The sequence below is a fragment of the Pinus tabuliformis genome, chromosome 7 (assembly GCF_031772625.1).
Source record: "Pinus tabuliformis cultivar Carrire ecotype Pingquan chromosome 7, CPIR1, whole genome shotgun sequence".
Lineage (NCBI taxonomy): Eukaryota > Viridiplantae > Streptophyta > Pinopsida > Pinales > Pinaceae > Pinus > Pinus tabuliformis.
In genome coordinates, this window is record NC_142293.1 from 977,146,701 (window position 1) to 977,165,730 (window position 19,030).

General features: G+C 42.8%; 1 protein-coding gene across 1 annotated transcript; it reads right to left on the bottom strand.

Moving 5' to 3' along the window:
• Positions 1-1,078: 1,078 nt before the first annotated feature.
• Positions 1,079-5,131, bottom strand: LOC149250880 (uncharacterized). The gene is made up of 3 exons (XM_089456494.1): positions 3,001-5,131; positions 2,064-2,918; positions 1,079-1,788 (listed from the first exon to the last, which is right to left on the bottom strand). The coding sequence occupies exons 1-3, from the start codon at positions 4,814-4,816 to the stop codon at positions 1,388-1,390; spliced, it is 3,072 nt and encodes a 1,023-aa protein (XP_089312620.1). The 5' UTR covers positions 4,817-5,131; the 3' UTR covers positions 1,079-1,387.
• Between the last annotated feature and the right edge of the window lie 13,899 nt (positions 5,132-19,030).

Here is a 19,030-nt window from a genome sequence, read left to right on the forward strand (position 1 = left end):
TTGTGAACTAACAATAAAAATTCATTACGAGGATTCTTAAATTTGTAAATAGACTTTATTACAATACCATGGCTTGTTAATGTTACATGTTTAAGAAGCCATAACACATTTCATATGTCACTCATTCATATGATATTTTTTTCCAATCAATCAATTCAATTAAAAGAAAAAAATGGCATAACTACTTTGGAGATAAATATCAAAATTTGATTTGTGAATACTACTAAAAATATTTTAAAATATTTCATGGAACTCAACCATTCACCTAATAACTATTGATAATTAAATTAAAATTTTGAAAGTCCAATTACAAAATAAACATTATGAAAATTAAAATTTTAGAAGTCCCATTACAAAATAAACATTATGATAGACATAAATTACAACTAGAATATTTAATGGAAGTTAAATCGCTATAATTCACCTAATATTTAGAGATAATTAAATTAAAAAAAAAAGCTATTACAAAGAAATAAACATACGTATTGCTATTATATATATATATATATATATATGGTAAAACAACAAAATAAATACACAAATAAAAGTATTTTGAATTATATATATATATATAAATTAATTTTAAGATATAACGATCCGTTCCCTTTCCCACCAGATGATGTTGTCACTAAAATTATACAAATCTCAGTGGAACTGAAGCACCCAGTTATCAAGATATTCACTTCAACCATGATTAAAAATCGTTCACACAGTGACCTGTTTGTCCCTCGTGTTTTTGGGAGTATTTATTAGTCAACTTTGAAATAATAAATGGATCGATTCTTGACTTTTGGCAGAGCGATTGGTGTTTTATTAGTGAACTTTGAAACAATAAATTAATTGACGCTACAGTAGTTATGATCGGAATGCAGGTTTGGTTGTCAGAGTCAATTTCAAAGATTGAAACATTGCTCTTAGAAACACATTTTATCATAAACATAAATTGAAGTAGGTTTGGTTTGGTGGGGGATCAATCTTCAAAGTAGAAATACATTTAATATTATTGCTTTACACACTGCAATGCTGAAACCATAAACCTAACTGCTTTACAGAATAAAATGATGTGATTCTGCACAGTGATTCTGTCATTGACACTGTAAAAACAATCTCATTTGATTGTAATGGTAAACATATTCTTTCTAGCGTAGTTTAAAGAGTTTTTTTAAGTAAGATTTTGATAAAATCTAGTAAAATTTTTGGAAATCTGGAAATCTCAATTACACCAGTTAAGCTTTAAAATTTTGAGTGGGTTTTTAATGGTGTGAACCCAATTCCACTATGGAAAAAAAAAAAATTTAATAATTCAAACACAGTAGTTTTTTTTTTAAAAGACCTATTCTGGCGAAATTAACGTGTCGGTAGACAACCCCTATTCTTTCCTCTGGTATTAATTTGGATCTATTTTCGTGGCACTGGCAAAATTAGCACGTTCAGGCTTCTTAATATTACGCAGCATGGACAGCACTACATTCATGGGAGGCCTCTCCTTTGGATCGTTCTGGCAGCACATAACTCCTAACCTCAGCCCTGCTACAATTTCTTCCATTGTTGAATATTGATATGCAGCAGAAGCAACCTCGATTGTCTGTAAAAGAAAAGGATCAACAACTCCCTCCATATTCGGTGGGGAATTGTGCTCTTTCAAACTGCATCTCACCCATTCTGCAAGTGAATTGAAGCCCGCTGGAAATTGACACGTGGGGGATCTTCTGGTTATGATTTCCAAAAGCATGACGCCGTAGCTGTACACGTCTGCCTTTGTACATATTCTTTCTCCATATGCGAATTCTACATAAATGCAACAACAATCATAAAAACAAATCAGGCTTGGCATCCCAGATGCAGTTGCAAGGGGGTTGTTGTAAATTCCATGTTCTGAAATTGTGAAATTTAACAACAGAGTTAATTAAAACAATTGAGTTTCCTCATATTTCATTATTCCCGACTATTTTCTGAATCTACTGATTGAACCTTACTGGAGCCATGAAACACTGTAACCAATAGAACCTCTCAAGATGTAAACTATTCCAAAATATTTACAAAACCTACTAATTGAACCTTACCTGGAGCTATGTAACCAATGGAACCTCTCACCGTGGTAGACAGTGCAGCCGGTTCAGTTATTTGTGAATTAAGCATCCTTGCAATTCCAAAATCACAGACGTGGGCTTCCATGTCTTTGTCAAGGAGAACATTACTCGGTTTCAGATCGCAGTGAACAATTTGCCCTATCCCTGTTTCTGTGTGCAAGTAAACAAGGGCTTGGGCAATGCCAGTGGCAATTTTGTACCTGGCTTCCCATGTGAATTGACAAATTTCATCAGAGCGATGAAGATGGTTTTCTAGGCTTCCGTTGGGCATGAACTGGAGCACTAGAGCCTTTGTTTTGGAATCTGAGAATAACCCTAGAAGTTTCACCAGGTTACGATGTCGAATCTTGCCAAGGATCTCGCTTTCGTTCACAAAACAGCGCAGGGATTCGTGGCAGGCCACTTGAAGGATTTTGATCGCAATCATTGTCCCGCCGCTCACAACTCCCCTGTAGACTTTGCTTTTTGTGCCTGTGCCGATGATGGCGGATTCATTGAAACCATTGGTAGCATCTGACAGATCTGATGAAGTCAATTTTAAACCCTCTCCAAAAGAGAGCATTTGGGGGTTCTCATATGCGCATGAATGACAAACCCTAGTTCTGCAGAAACAGTAAGAGCACACCAGAAGCACGCAGAGAAGTATTGCCCCTGCTAACACACTTAAAATTATTGCCACGCCACTTAACATTCGGCCCTGCTCTTTAGCCCTAACTTCTACTTTATCTCCACCTCTGCTGCTCCAGTTGTTGGAACTTGAAAGAGGAAAACCATAGAGGTTCTTATTGCCCAAATACGAAGAATTAGTGAATGTATTGAACTGTCTGCCTGCACGCAACATAGTGATATCAGAAAAAGAAGACAAAGTGCGAAATTATTACAGAAAGCATACATGTGATTGTTACATTACCTGCTGGAATGGCACCAGATAAATTATTGTAGGATACATTCAGGACTGACAGGCTGTGTATATTCGTCAATTCTCTGGGTATTTGCCCGTCCAGAAGGTTCATAGATAAGTCCAGAGATTCCAGTAGGGTTAGATTCCCAAGTGTTCGCGGGATATGGCCACTGAAACTATTGGCTGAGAGGTTCAAATTTCTAAGACAAATCAGAAATCCTATTTCAGAAGGAATCTGCCCACTTAGCCGATTTCCTGAAACATCCAGAAAAGCTTGTGTTGAAAAGAAATAATCATAAAAAAGCAGCGTTCCTTTGAAATTCAATATGATTTTATCGTTCCACAGAGTCTCTGGCAAATGTTGCGTATTATTAGCTTTTCTCAGAGCTTGCAATGAACCAATCTTCGGCGGGATTCGTCCTGTGAATTGATTGTTTGAGAAGTCCAGAAGTTGCAGGTTGTGGAGGTCCCAAAGCCAATCGGGTAAATTTCCCTCTAATTTATTATACGCCACAGTGAAAACGCGCAAGTTCTTGTTCTGCCCCCAGCTTTCCGGTAGGGTGCCAGTCAAGTTATTAAAACAGAAGTCGATCAGCACCACGCTGCTGCGATTGCTGAAAGCTAGAGCAGGGTGCACTCGAGTAAGGTTATTGATAGCAATTGACAAGCTACGCAAGTGCATTAAGCGGCCTATTTCAGCTGGTAACTCTCCCACCAACATATTTTTGTCTAGCCTCACATATTTCAGCATTGAACAATTTGCTAGAAAGGGTGGAACCACGCCGGATAATTGGTTAGCAGACATATCCAACCATTTCAGGCGGCTCAGATTGGCCAGAAATGAAGGTATATTGCCCGTTATGTTGTTCCACTGAAGTTCCAGGATCTCAAGATTCTCAAGCATCCCTAGCTCTGAAGGCAACTCTGACGAAATACTATTATTCCCCAGATTTAAATTCATAAGGCTCTTGAGTTGGCCAAGCTGACGAGCTATGCTTCCACTTAGACGATTGTTGTAAGCTAGAAAGGCTTGAAGGTTTTCAAGCTGCCCCATTTCTGGAGGTATCCTACCAGTGAGATTATTAGAAAACAGGACCAATTGACACAACATTCTTAACTGACCCAGTTCAAAAGGTATGCTTCCTGACAGCCTATTTTGAGACAAGTCCAGGACTTGCAGCTTTTTCAGCTGACCCAACTCTTTGGGAATTGTCCCTGACAACTGATTTGCTGATAAATTGAGATGTAAAAGTTCTCTCAGCTGACCCAATTCAGGAGGAATGCTTCCGTTAAGCATATTATTCTGAAGCCTCAGGACAGCCAACTTCTCTAATGAAGTTAGAGGCTCTAATGGTATGTTTCCATACATCTGGTTCTTACTGAGATCCAGGGCTGTCAAATTCCTCAGTTTAAAGATCTCAGAAGAAATTTGGCCAGTGAAATTATTTGCAGAGATGTTAAGGTGGATGAGATACCTGAGTTGGCCAGGCTCTCCACCCAGAACGCCTGTAAGGTTGGCCTCTGCTAGATGAAGTTCCTCAACTCTTGAAATTGGTCCATGGCTGCATAAAACGCCTCTCCAGTTGCAGGGGTTGGTTGTATTCCAGTCAGCCAAAACACCATTTGGGTCATTGATGATCCTCTTCTTAAATGCCAACAATACGCTAATAACATCAGTATTCCCAACATCATTCATATTCATGGACGGTGGAGCTCTGTTAGAACCAGAGAAATTGTAAGAATTCTGATTTGATCCTGAATATTGAGGTGGCTGGCATTTCCCAAATGGAAGAAGGAACAAAAAGAACAAGAAGATGCAAGTCATTGTTACACACAAGAACGCAATTGCTCGCTGAAATCAAGGCAAGCAAGGGGAGCGATCAGAACTGGACACAGAATACAGAGAGATTAACAAATCATGGAGACTGTGCAAATGTATATGGGTGAGTAGAGCGTGATGAATTAGAAGATCTGAATGTCAAGGGAGGCTACCTTGAAAAACGCAGGGTCCGACGATGTTTATTGAATTTTAAACGAGGAGAGTCAAAATCTCCGTGTGAATATGGAGTACGACGCAATGATTTGTGAGGTTTTGACATTTTCTTCAATGAGGATCCTTGACTTCTATGTTGCTTCTAAGCAGCAGGTAAGGAGCATGTGGTATTACCCCGTTGTTGCCTACACACCCACCGTGCCTTTTAAGGAATGAAAGCCTTTCCTAAGTTCAAAGATGTTGAAAAATGATGATAGCAACGTTTTATGGCATATAATGAAACAATATTTTAATGGAATTAAGTATTTTCAATTTAAAATTGAATATAAACGGCTAATTACTTTTTATTATTCGGAGTAGATCTATTTTAATTTTAAATTCTCTGCGATCTCTTTATGGTGGTTTGATAGTTTAGTAACGATACTCTTTTAATTTTTAATGGTTTTATTTAATAGGGTGGAAATTTAAATGTTTTATTTATCTATGATTGATATTAAGTATTTTATATTTTATTTAACATGAATGAAAACATTTTATTTATACGATAATAGAAAAATGGTGCAACAGGTAGGGCAGTTCAGGTAGCTGTTGCGTGTTTGAAGGATGATGGTGCAGTTGGCTTTACTGCGCATGTACATGTCTCCTTCGGTACAGGGCAAACATTATAATACACCCTCACCTCCGTAACTTGTTTTTTTTATACCATTTTTACTGAGCCCCCCTTTACCTGCTCCACGGTTTGATGTTTTGACCCCTGGCTTTCATCACCCATTTGTCTACTTGTTGCTCTATCCCTTGGTGGTTACCACAGACAACTGGTGATTCTTGTTACTTGACAGCAATGGACCTTGATCTTGTGGATTACTCGGGAGAATCGTTGGCGGAGGGTTCTATCTGGACGACCCCACGTTCAGCTAAGCTAGGGTCGCTTTCATTTAGCAACGAGCTGCATGAGACTATCTCTGGCCTCCCCTCTCTCTCAGGTTCATTTGACCACCAGGTGATCTTGTCGGACGACCCCCCAACTTGGTCATCCCTCTCCACTCCCCCCATCTCCGTCATCCCTAGGGTTTGATGTAACGACCTGCAGGTCTGGCTTGAAGTGCGAGTTCTTCCAAGTGTGCGATGATACTTATGCGCACATATGAGGAGGAGAGCTTGTTTATATGGCGTGGGATGTGTATCAACACATATGAAGGCCGACTTGATGGTTTAGGGGCTTTTGCGATGGAGCAAGGGCGTGGGTGAGGTCGGCTGGGCAAGCCATGACCTCCCCTTCAACGCATATATATTGTGTTGCGTTGGCCCTCATTTGACATCAACCAACTCGCTCATACATCTTCGCTAAGGCAAGGAGGTGCAGGTTTCTAGTGCGCAAGTCTAAGAGGAGGAGGCGCAGATTTCACATGCGCCCATTCTTGGGCAAGGCTGCACGGTAAGGCGCGGTTGCGGGTGAAGGTGCGGGCAGGAGCGCCCGACGGTTGGGTGAGGGCTTGCACAGGTGTGTGGCGCCCGACGGATGGTTGAGGTGTGCACGGGTGTGGAGGGCCCGGTTTGTGCGACGACTTGGCACGGGTTCTTGGGTGACTCGGGTGAGCGCCCGCCCGTTGTGCAAGTGTGCACGGTGACTTGGTGAAGTGTTGAGATTGTGAACGGAGGTGTGTCTCGGGCAGAGGCGCCCCTGTGTGGCGACTTGGAGGCGTGCCCGAGTTGGGCAAACAACACGATCGTGCGACGAGGTGAACGAAGGGTTGGAGAATCGTGCGGCGACCGTGCGGAGGCGCCGACAAGCTGGGCAACCGAGTTTGCTGAAGTTGTAAAATTTGGCTAAGTATAAATTTGGGGTTTCCTAAGGACTTAGTCTGTACTTTGTAAAAGTGGATAAATTATATATATATTAATATCGGGTAGACTCATATTGCAGGGAGTTTCCCCTCCCTTTATACTGTTGTGCATTTATCTTATATAATGCTATTGATAATGAATGTGTATGGGTATTCATTGGTATAAAGGAACACATTAATAATACTTAGTTGCGGAACACAAACTAAGTAGGATAAGTGGAATGTTAGGCGTAGTCCATGAACATAAGTTTTGGTGAAAAGAAAGTGTTCGGTGGTGCCGCACCTCGCTATAAGCAGTTAAAAGACTACCGCAGGTGTAGGGGCATGACAGTTTGCATCGAGGTGCCTTAAGCCTAACCCTCCGTCCCCTACCCTTGGTCACATCTCCCTCCCCCCTATCTGTTTTCCCCTCCGCTCCTCCCGTTCCATCTTCCACTATGGTCCCCCCGATTACGCCATCCTTGTCCTCTCCCCCTTCTGGCAATTTCACCAATATTCCCCCCTTAGCGGATGCCCTCCTTTTGACTCATCCCTTCCTCTCGAGAACCCCCCTGTATCAGAGCATACCTTTGACCGTCGAGGAGACTCAGCTACCGAAGTAAGGGCCTGCAAGAAGACTAAGTTGTTCCAGACCAAAGTTGTCGACACCTTTCTCAGGCTCGAGGAGGACATTCGGCTCGGTGATACTATGGAATTCCCAAACAGGGTGCTAGTTGGAAGAATTCAGGGGCGGAACTACATTGTGGCTCGCCTAAAAACATGGGTCTTAGAGGTCTGGGGGCATCATTTAGCCGACCTGCCCTTAGTATAGACGTTTGTGAAAGGGTGGTTTTCCCTTTTCTCCAAGCCAGATCACACAAACTGGGTCCTATCATCCTACTGGCATTTTGAGCATGTCCCAGTCCTCCTAAAGCGTTGGTCTCCGCTTTTTGACCTGGATATAGAGCAGCTAGGCATTGGCTCGATCTGGGTCAGATTACTAGGGATCCCGTTACACTTCTGGTCCAAAGACATCTTCCGAGGCATTGGGAACTCAATTGGCACATATATGGAATTCGATAAATCTTATTTATCGATTGGCAAGATGGCTTTTGCCAGAATCATGGTACATATGGATACCAGGGGAGGGCTATAGGAATTCATTACCATTCAGCGGAGATCATTCACCCGGAAGCAGCCACTGGACTATGAAGGCATACCCTACAGATGTCGTAGGTTCCATAAGGTTGGACACGTATACAAGTACTACCCCCTGATTAACAAGAAGGGTCATCAATCAGAGGACAAAGACTAGGAAGCCCGTAACCCTCAGGACCAAGCGTGGGAAAGCTCCACTTCGGTCTCTCTCCCCACCTTTAACAAGATCTTGGGTGGCTATAGGGGACACTCACTCCACGGGGAGCGGAACTCTGTTGCTAACCACTTATCCAAAGAAGCAACGTTCAGTGATGACGACAATTGGTTGATTTGCGAGGAAAAGGATGGTGCCGCCTATCAACACTATCACAGACCCTTCATAGACCCTAAATCTATCTAAAGTAGCATTGCAAGGGACATAGTTTTTTTTGATGTTATCTTTTTGCTTATATTGTAAATAGTTATCAGAACTTTTATAATACCAAACCCTCTATGCGAAGAGGCCAAATAGATCACTAATTTTTGTTTATTCTTATATACTCCCTGCGTGGAGGAACGCACAAAGTATCTCCATATTTTGAACAGGCAATGCCTCACTCAAGTAATGCCTTGCATATACAAAATGTAATTTTCTCCTATAATGAAAATTACGACTTTTTCCACGGGAAAAAAAGAAAACATTTTATTTATACACATATTGAAATATTTTTTAAAGGTTTGATTTCACTTCTATATTAAGAATTAAATTTACTATTTATTTTTTATATTAACAAATAATTATTTTTTATTAACATTTTTTTTTTTTTGAGTGGGTAGACCTTTTCTAGATCATAATATAAAAAAGATGTTTAATTTCTAGTTGAAAATTAATGTAGAAATTTTGTTTCACTATTGTGTGTGTCTTAGATTAGAGTTAGTTCCTATTTTTTAGGAGATGTTCTTAATCGCCCTGAATTGAATGTAAACTTATATAGTTCTGATTTAATGATTAATGAGATAGAGCGTACTGCTTGGGCAGTCTCCAGGTGTAGTTTTCTCACTTGTGAGTTGCTAGTTTTCAATGTGTATTTTTCATTCCAGTTTTGTGATGCAGGTCAAATAACATCTACCAGAGGGTCTTCACAAAAACACATAAAACTGAATTAAAACTCATGTAAGCATATGCACATAAAACATAAACAGAGTACATATGCTTCTAAAATTTTCAGTTTACGTTTATGTCTTCTTTCCATCAATTGTTTAATTGGCCATTTAACTGTTCATTTTATTACCCATCTGTGTCTCCGTCTTTGTAAAAACTCCATTAGCATGTCAAGTCGTGCATTTAATTCAACAATCTCTTTCTCGTCATCACCAATACTAATTGTTATTTCATCACTGTGATTTTTCTCTCGATCCATCTTCATCTTCTGTCATGAACTTCACCTTGTTCACTGTAACTTGCAATTGAATCGCTTTACCAAGTTATCTCCTTTGAACTTTGCCAATGGTTCCTTTCACTTGAAACTTATTCCTGAGCACTTCTTTTTCTTTTTGCTGCAAACAACAACTACAATAACTCTTCAAATTGTCCTTACAACATTTTGACCAGACTTTGGGTGTCGTGCTCTACTGATCATGCACGCAATTACATTCAAATTTTTGACTTGACCTTTGACTCTGACTCCGGACTTTTACATCAATTTTTCATTAGTGGACATTGACTTGAATTTTTACATTGAGAGACTCTCTCACTTCAACTCAACTTTTGCAAAGACTTTTGACCATTTAAACACTCAATTAAATTCCTTTTACATAGTCTCTTTAGAATTCAACCTTAAAACTCATGACTTGACCCATCTCAAGACCTTCCATGACTTTATTCTATTCTATTTTTATTTTAAATAACTAAAACTTTTATTTCCATTACATAGTAACCTTCTCAAACTCCACTTTTATATTCCAAGAAAATAATTTTCTTGAAACTTTGCGCTCCTTATATAGATGTAAACACTTTTACCGTGACTTTAATTTGATCCCAAACAATCTAGCAAACGTGCCTCCACACAACTTTTGACTAAATAACTAAGAATTTTTTACTCATTTAATATTGCTTCCACTCATTCTCTCATCCAACATTACATTTTTCCATTAATTTTCTCACTGTGTTTTGACTCACATGTATCTTCACTTATATGAATATACTTTTTCACTTTCTTAAAAAAAAATATTCAGCCTTAAAAATCCATCAACGTGAAAGTTATCTTTTCACTTTGTTAAAACTATTCACATGTTGGAAAGTAATAAAATGTTATCCACTTTATCCTGATCAAGATGTGGGTCGACAACTGGGAGCACATGGAGGTAGGTATGTTGGGTACCTGGTCACTTAATACTGCCACCCCCCACATGCTTGAGGCAGGGGGAGTGGTGTCCTTCAGAATGATGGAAAGCTAGGGAAGTGGGTAAGGTGGTGGGACTAGAGGAACGACAGGGTATATCGGATGGGGGAGCATATCAACGTGCAGTCTTTGTGTGATAGTCTGTGGAGAAGGGTGGTGGTTCAAAGTTGCAGGTGAGCACTGGAATGGGAAGAACTAGGGTTGTCGTTGTCGAACAACTGCGAACTTCGTGTATGTTATTTGGCTCCACCTCAAACCTATATTTATGGTCTTTCTATGGTTAATATGGGATGTAAGGGAGTCTATTTGGGAGATAGGAAATTGCTAGTGGCAATGGGGTAGGCAACTACTCGCCATGGCTTGGTTTTGTGTCTTTTCCTTATGTCAAATGGGTAAAACCCATGCTAGTTTGGGGGGCAATTATCCATAATTAGGCTGGGAAGCATTGCACTCTGCCATCAAGGGGAGGGGGAAGCTTATCAGTGGCAGGTAACGTAGAAAGGGCAGTGGAGCATAGATGGGGGCAGGGGAAATCAAGTGATAAGCGTCCTAGGAAGCAACCATGCTCGCAATTCGCATAATAAGCACTAGGTTACCAAAATGGATGGTTGGAGACCTAGCTGGGGGCCAAAGAGCAGTAAGAGATCTAAGGTGGAGGCAAGGGGGGATGTTGCAAATTACAGGGGGGGGAATGAGTGATCCGGATTTAAACAGGAACGCAACAAATTACAGAGATAACCATATACACAAAGATGCAGCAGAAATAATACTTCATTTCATTAATGGAAAATACTGAAATATGCTTACAAACAGAAATGGCAATAAACTAGCTAGGGCGATGGTAGCTTATCTCTGAGAAGAGATGTGATGGCTACATGCCTCTGAACTGTGTTACAATGAGGCTCGAAGGCCTATTTATTGTTGAGAAACAATGAAAAAACCCTTAACATTCCAAAACCTAACCCTAGGAGATGAAACGCCAAACTGTGGGCCCCGTTTGGGGGTAAGTTGGTACATCAACTTCCCGGGGTCGTAACTTTGGCATATGATCTCCGTTTGACGCGTACAATAGCTCATTAGAAAGATCTATCCAAGCATTATCATTGTTGGAACGGGCAACACCAGTCCCTTCCATGGACTCGTGTTGCCCCCGGATTCCCCAAAAAACGTCGTTTAGGGCCTCAAAACGGCTCCGGAAGTTCAGGACCCGAAAAACTGCTAAAAATAGTAAGTTGTGCTACAATTAAGGAAACTGAAAATGCTGAGAAAGACAATGGTGGGGGTCCAGGTGGACTTGGTAGGTGGCCACCAATATCCACCTGGATCATTCCTCCCCCCTTAGGAAGCAATGGTCCCCATTGCGTTGAGCTCCTCCATGAGATGAGGAAACTTTTGCTGAACTTGTTCCCTGGTGAGCCACTTGCCCTGTGGAAGGAGTTGGCCCGCTTTGACAACTCGATACAGTTGGATATTCTGTTGGCGAGTTTTCTTGATCTGTGTGTCCATGATCCGATCAGTTGCAGCTTGTTCCATGCAATCTGGATTTAATTCTGTGGGTTTGAGCTGTTCTGCAATGTCGGATGTGCCTAGCAATGGTGGAAAGTATGGCCGAAGGCGGTCCACATTAAATACTGGGTGCAGGCCAAGGAATGGGGGAATGCTGAGCTCAAATGCATTGTCTCCCATAGCCTTAGTAATGGTGTAAGGACCATATCAGAGTGGTCTCAATTTCCGATAGGCTCCAGTAAGGCGTTCCTTTTGCAAATGCAACCAGACTTTGTCGCCCACCTGAAACTTGTGTGGCACCCGATGTTGATCATGTCGCTGCTTGTACTTGGCATTTGATTTCTCAAGAATGTCATGGACCTGCTGGCGAATATGTTGGATGCGCTCAATGAAGCTGGTGGCCTTATCTGTTTCGGACTGGACATGAGCTGAATTCATGTGAGTAGCTGCAAGTGGCATGGCCACATCAATGGGGCATAGTGGCTAGAATCCCAAACCCACCTGAAAAGGGCTATGGCCAGTGGAGCTGTGAAGAGCTCGGTTGTAGCTGTGCTGAACGTAGGGGAGGCTCTCGTCCCATGTGCGTGGATGCTTTGAGTTATACATGCGCAGAATGTGCACAATCATCCTATTGACAACCTCTGTCTGGCCATCAGTTTGAGGATGGAAGGCTGTGGACTTCGTGAGTTTGGTGTCCAGCATTGACCAGAGACTGGACCAAAAGGTGCTGAGAAACCGACTGTCCCGATCTGAGATGATAGACTGTGGGATCCCAAAGTGCACCCACACTCGTTCAAAGAAGAGTTTAGCAGTGGCTTCTGCTATGATATTCTTCTTGCAGGCCATCATAATGGCCATATTTGAGAACCTGTCGACGACCACAAAAACACAGTCATTTCCATGCTTAATGGAAGGAAGGCCTGACATGTAATCCATGGAGATGGATTCCCAAGGTCGACTAGGGGTAGGCAACGGGGTATAGAGGCCTTGCTTCTTAATGGTCGGTTTGGCAATGGCACAGACAGTACATGATCGGATGTACTTCCCAACATCCTATCGAAGATTCGGCCAATAGAAATAGTTTTGCAGTACTGCCACTGTTTTCTCGACCCCGAAATGCCCAGCAGCCCGACTGTAGTGTGCTTCCCAAATCATCTTGGCACGCTCGCTTGAAGGAACACAGAGGTGACCGAGGTGGCATAATAGGGCATCCTGGAGGTGAAAATCTGCAACCTGCCGACCCTCCAAGAGTGTCTGGTATGTGTGGCCGAATTCTGGGTCGCTTTTGTAGAGAAGTGGCCAATCAGAAGTCTCGTGCCCGCAAGAGTTGAGCACGGTGGTTAGCGCCATGATCGGTGGTCGACTAAGGCAATCTGCAACATTATTGGTGCTGCCCTTTTTATACTTGATATTCAAGTGAAACTGTTGCAGGTATGTAGACCACTTCTGATGGCGATCATTCTGCAATTTCCCTTGGGTCTGTATGAACTGCAGAGGTCGGTGGTCTGTGTGGATGACCGTTTCCTTCCCCAAAATGTAATGCTTCCATTGTCGGCAGGCCTGTACAATGGAATACATCTCTTTATCATAAGTGGGGTACTTCCGGACTGTGTCTGAAAGTGTTTCACTGTGATATGCCACTGGATGTCCATGTTGAGTAAGGACTGCCCCAATAGCATAGTCAGAGGCATCTGTCTCGACCTCAAATGGTTGTTGTATATCTGGTAACGCGAGCACTGGTGTCGTGCAGAGGCGATCCTTCAACTCCCTGAACGCCTTCTGTTGAGATTCAGACCAAAAGAATTTTGCTTTCGCCCCGCCCTTGGTGACTTGACTCAAGGGCCAAGAAATATGAGAAAATCCCAACACAAACCTGCGGTAGAAGTTGGCAAGACCTAGAAAGCTGCGGAGCTCTGTTAGAGTGGTTGGAGAGGGCCAATCCCGAATGACTTGGACCTTGGCTGGATCGACATGCACCCCCTGTTCATCAATGATGTATCCCAGATACTGAACCTCGGTCATGCCAAAAGTGCATTTCTCCAAATTGGCACATAGCTTGTGTTGCCGCAGTGTTTGGAGAACCTGTCGGATGTGGTGGAGGTTCTCTTCCCAACTCTGGCTGAAGATCAGAATGTCATCCAAGTATACTACTAAAAAGGAGTTGGTGAATGGCCGCAAGATGTCATCCATTAGCCTCATAAAGGTTGCAGGAGCATTCGTCAATCCGAAAGGCATGACCAACCATTCGAAGAGGCCCTCCTTGGATTTGAAGGCAGTCTTCCACACATCTGAGGGTTCATTTGGTACCTGGTGATATCCTGACTTCAGATCGATCTTGCTGAAATATTTCGCCCCCTTTAGTTGGTCTAGGAGGTCATCAATCCGCGGGATCGGGTACCTACTACGGACAGTGATCTTGTTCAGCGCCCGATAGTCAATACAGAGTCTCCACGTCCCATCCTTCTTCTGTACCAACACTATCGGGCTCCCACAGGGCGAAGAACTCGGACAGATGTGACCTTTCTGCAGGAGCTCCTGAATCTGCCTCTTGATTTCATTGTTCTCCAGAACGGAGCGCCGATAAATTGGTCCATTGGGTAGCGGCGCACCTGGGGTCAGATCGATGGAGTGCTTGACTTGACAGTGCAGAGGAACCCCTGCCGGGGAGGTGAAGATGTCTTCGTACTCCTCCACAATCTTGTCCATCTGTAGCTGCCGTGCAGAGGGACCCCGTTTGGAGGCCGCGGCCACTGTCTTCTTCTTCCCTTGAGGGTGTATCATCAGGAAAACAAATTTCCTGGTTTTGGAAATGATCTTACTGCATTGTTTTGCAGTAATCAAAGAGATGGCGGCAGGTGGTGCTACCTCTGGTATCCTGAACAACTTATTTCCCAATGTAATAATAACAGCACGGGGCCTTGATTCATACACAGCATGTCGCTTCCACAAGTATGGTTGTCCTAGTAATACATCACAAACTTCAAGGGGAGCAATGTCACACAATACCTCATCCGTGAAGGGCTTGATGTTGTATGGAAGGCGACACTGCTGGCTCACACGAAGATCTCGCCCTTGGTGAAGCCACCCAATGGTGTATGGTTGTGGATGTGCTGTGGTCGGTAAGCCCAACCGCTTCACGACCTCTGCCGAAATGAGGTTCTTTTGACTCCCGCTATCAACAATGAACTGTATCGGGGAGCCCTTTACCCACATCTGGGAGTGGAAGAGACGCTCCTCCTCCTCTGGATCTTCGGGTTAATTTTTCTGGATCTTTGCGGTAGCAACAGTGGCGCTGGGATCCGCATCAATGATCTGCTTCCCCTTTTCATACCCCTTATCGGGTTCTAACTCAGAGTCGGAACATGCATCTGATTCTGAAACCTTTAGCTCAGCCACCAGTAACTGCTGGGCCCGACACTCACTTGTGTTGTGAGTGGAGCTCTTATGGAACTCGCACCATTTTCCAGTGTCCTTTCTCGGCTTCGCGGCGTTGCTCTTTGCTTGCAGCTTCGGCTGGTTGTCTTGGGCTGTCCCGCCTTGGCTTTGTCCTTTGTTCTGTGGTTTAGGGGCACCTTTCCCCTCCTTTGGATTCGCAGATCCAAAGTCTCGCTTCTTTTGTTTAAACTTTTGCTCGACCTTGACGGCATACCGGTATGCTGCGCCGAGCGAGGGGATGTTTAGGAACTGTATTTATTCCTGGATGTACTTGTGCAGGCAGCCACGGTATTTGAGTATCAAATGTTGCTCTGAATCCTTGATACCCAACTTTGTGCGAAGGGTATGGAAAAGTTTGGTGAACTCCGGCACGTCTTGGTCCCTTCCCTGCCGCAGCCTGGTCCATTTTATGTATTCATCCTCATAGCTTCCGATAGGGTAGTACTGCTCCTTGATGGCATCCCGGAACGAATCCCAGGTGGGTGCGGCTGAAAATAGTGAGCCAGTACTTTCATCCTTCTGCTCGCAGTAGGTTTCCCACCAGTCCTTGACGTGGGGGGCTGCTTTGAGAAGAGCAAAAACAATCTTTTCCCGACTCGAAAATTCATGAACAGAAAAATAACCCTCTAGCAGATTTAACCATTTATCTACGGCATCGGCGTCTATCTGACCCTCGAATATGGGGATTTCAAAATTAACTTGTACCTTAAAGGGTGTGGCGTTTCCAGAGGAGCTGCTGGAAGCCGATGCGCCGCTTCTGGGTAGCCGCTGAAGGATCTGCGCAAATCTGTCCATCATCGCGTTCCGTTGTCGCTCGAGCGCTTCTTCGAGCAAGATTTTGATGGGATCTCCTGCCCCCTCGTCTTTCTTCTCGTCCGCCATGGGAGGCCGTCGGGATTTGCGAGGCTGGTCTTGCAAAGGTTCAACCAGTTCAAGCCCTAACTCCTTATATCCCGACCTTATTGGGGACATGCAAAGAAAAACAGAGAAAAAGCAGACCGCTCTGATACCACTGATCCGGATTTAAACAGGAACGCAACAAATTACAGAGATAACCATATACACAAAGATGCAGCGGAAATAATACTTCATTTCATTAATGGAAAATACTGAAATATGCTTACAAACAGAAATGGCAATAAACTAGCTAGGGCGATGGTAGCTTATCTCTGAGAAGAGATGTGATGGCTACATGCCTCTGAACTGTGTTACAATGAGGCTCGAAGGCCTATTTATTGTTGAGAAACAATGGAAAAACCCTTAACATTCCAAAACCTAACCCTAGGAGATGAAACGCCAAACTGTGGGCCCCGTTTGGGGGTAAGTCGGTACATCAACTTCCCGGGGTCGTAACTTTGGCATATGATCTCCGTTTGATGCGTACAATAGCTCATTAGAAAGATCTATCCGAGCATTATCATTGTTGGAACAGGCAACACAGTCCATTCCATGGACTCGTGTTGCCCCTGGATTCCCCAAAGAACGTCGTTTAGGGCCTCAAAACGGCTCCGGAAGTTCAGGACCCGAAAAACTGCTAAAAATAGTAAGTTGTGCTACAATTAAGGAAACTGAAAATGCTGAGAAAGACAATGGTGGGGGTCCAGGTGGACTTGGCAGGTGGCCACCAATATCCACCTGGATCAATGAGAGCTTGGGATGGGTATGGGATGGAAACCTACATATGGCCGCGAGAATTAGAGAGGGGGAAAAGGGTGCTTCAAGGGGCTAGGGCCAGGGCCTTCCCCACTGGGGGTTGCGGGCTCTGACCCACCCCAACAAGACAGTGGCGAGAATGGGCAGTGAAGAGAAACAAGGAAAGAAGTGGTGTATTGTTTCAATCATGTGTCTCAAACCAACTTATTGTGGATGTCAGTAGTACTCAAAACATTAGGGTATGGCGCATGTTACGTGAGGCTGTGGATGTGGTGAGAAAAGGCTCGACTCCCAGGCATGACAAGGGGTTGAGCATGTTGGAGCCAAGGGCAGAAAATCAGTCGAACACCTCATAACAGAGGCAACAAAAGCTTACCTTGAGGGGATATATGAGGGCATCCGGAAGCTGCTCGAAGAATGGGAAGAAGAAGTGAAACAAGGCAGTGCATCATAGGAGGAGATGGACATCTAGAGGACCTTAGTCCTAGATCCGGGAAACACTCACGGAAGAATCACTCAGTTTAAGCAAACTCTGTACCTGTATTGGCTCATGAAGAGCGTATTAGGAAAGTCTATGGAGCAAATCTTAGTTGGGATGGCAGTGACACTACAAGGACTGCCGAAATACAAGAAGGATATGGAGAAAATCATGTTTTGGTTGCATAAGAAGGACATTCAGTTAGACAGAATAGACGGCCATATCCCTTGCATTTTGGAGTTGTATGGTATACCTGGTGAATCTTCCCAGGACCTGACACCCGTTGCATCTGTCTCAGAGGAGAAGAAGGATTATTACAACACCCATGCATAATTTTGTCTTATGTGGATAGATTTTAATTTCCATGTGGAAATTATCAGTTTATATAGTTATGTAGTGTTTGTTCATGAAGTAGAGACATATCTAGCATGGCTAGAAAGATTAAGACAATTTTGTTTTTGGATGGCTTATACTGTTGACAGGTGGCCAACAGACTTGGTTTCCCTTAGGGGAAAATTGAGGCCACTCGCTTTATCTATGTGGTGTAAACTTGTTTTTATATAACAGAAAATGGAATGGCCTTGCTAAGCGTAACAAAAAAAAATGTTATCCACTTAAAAAAAAACATCTTTTTACACATTCCACGTGACCATTCCAACGAAAACTTTACAACATACTAGCCATGAAGACCGAATATTACCCAATGGATGAGTCTCATCTTTGAGGGCTAAACACAGTTGAAAAAATGGAAATAAAGAGGTCATGCAACAGAGATAGAGCAGAAAAGCCTGTGATATGAAGCCTATATAATAAAGAATCCAACTCTCTAGGCTGTAAAAAAAATATCGATAGAAGAAATAAACTGACTCTGAGAGAGATAGATCAACACTTCCGAGGGATAATTGGTCATTTTAATTCTCGATACAACACAGTAAATAGATCTCTGTAAAACATCTCTAGATAGCAACGTGTCTCATGTATATCAAGTTTTGTTACATATTTCCAAAATCCCTAAACCCTGAATAGCGTCATTAGTCTCTCAGAACATATCTGTCACATATACCTTTCATGAATACGCTTTAAACCATCATTGGAGATCTTGTCCCAATGATTAGATCTGCAACAACTCTTTGGAGATATTGTCCTCACAATTAGATCCACAACAACTCTTTATCAGTTTCATGTTAGCTCTGATTTCTTTTCACGTGACAACTCTTATCAATTTGACTTTAGCCCCGATACCAAAAATTTGATATAGGTCAAATAACATCTAACCAGAGGGTCTTCACAAAAACACATAAAAATGAATTGAAACTCATACCAAGCATATGCACATAAAAATCCTCAAAAAATGATTAATTAATAAAGAAAATATTTACAGGAGAAATCATGGCCTATTCATGGCCTCTCATTCCTCACACTCACTCTCACATTTCTACATACATCATAGATGCCTCATAGGCTCACCTCAATTTATACAAATAGTTTAGAACCCAAGGTAGGTTCTAGATCCCTAAACTAACTCCCAAAACATCTCTCATGATCCCTAACATCTCTCATCCAATCCCTTATCCGTAGATAAGAGCTAACTAATCTATAATCCTCTAAAACC

Bases quoted from the DNA above. Each gene is read 5' to 3' on its own strand.
- LOC149250880 (XM_089456494.1), bottom strand. From the start codon at position 4,816: ATGACTTGCATCTTCTTGTTCTTTTTGTTCCTTCTTCCATTTGGGAAA. The intron at 2,919-3,000 runs GTAATGTAACAA...TGTTGCGTGCAG, and splicing joins ATCTGGTGCCATTCCAGCAG to GCAGACAGTTCAATACATTC. The intron at 1,789-2,063 runs GTAAGGTTCAAT...GCATTTATGTAG, and splicing joins CATTGGTTACATAGCTCCAG to AATTCGCATATGGAGAAAGA.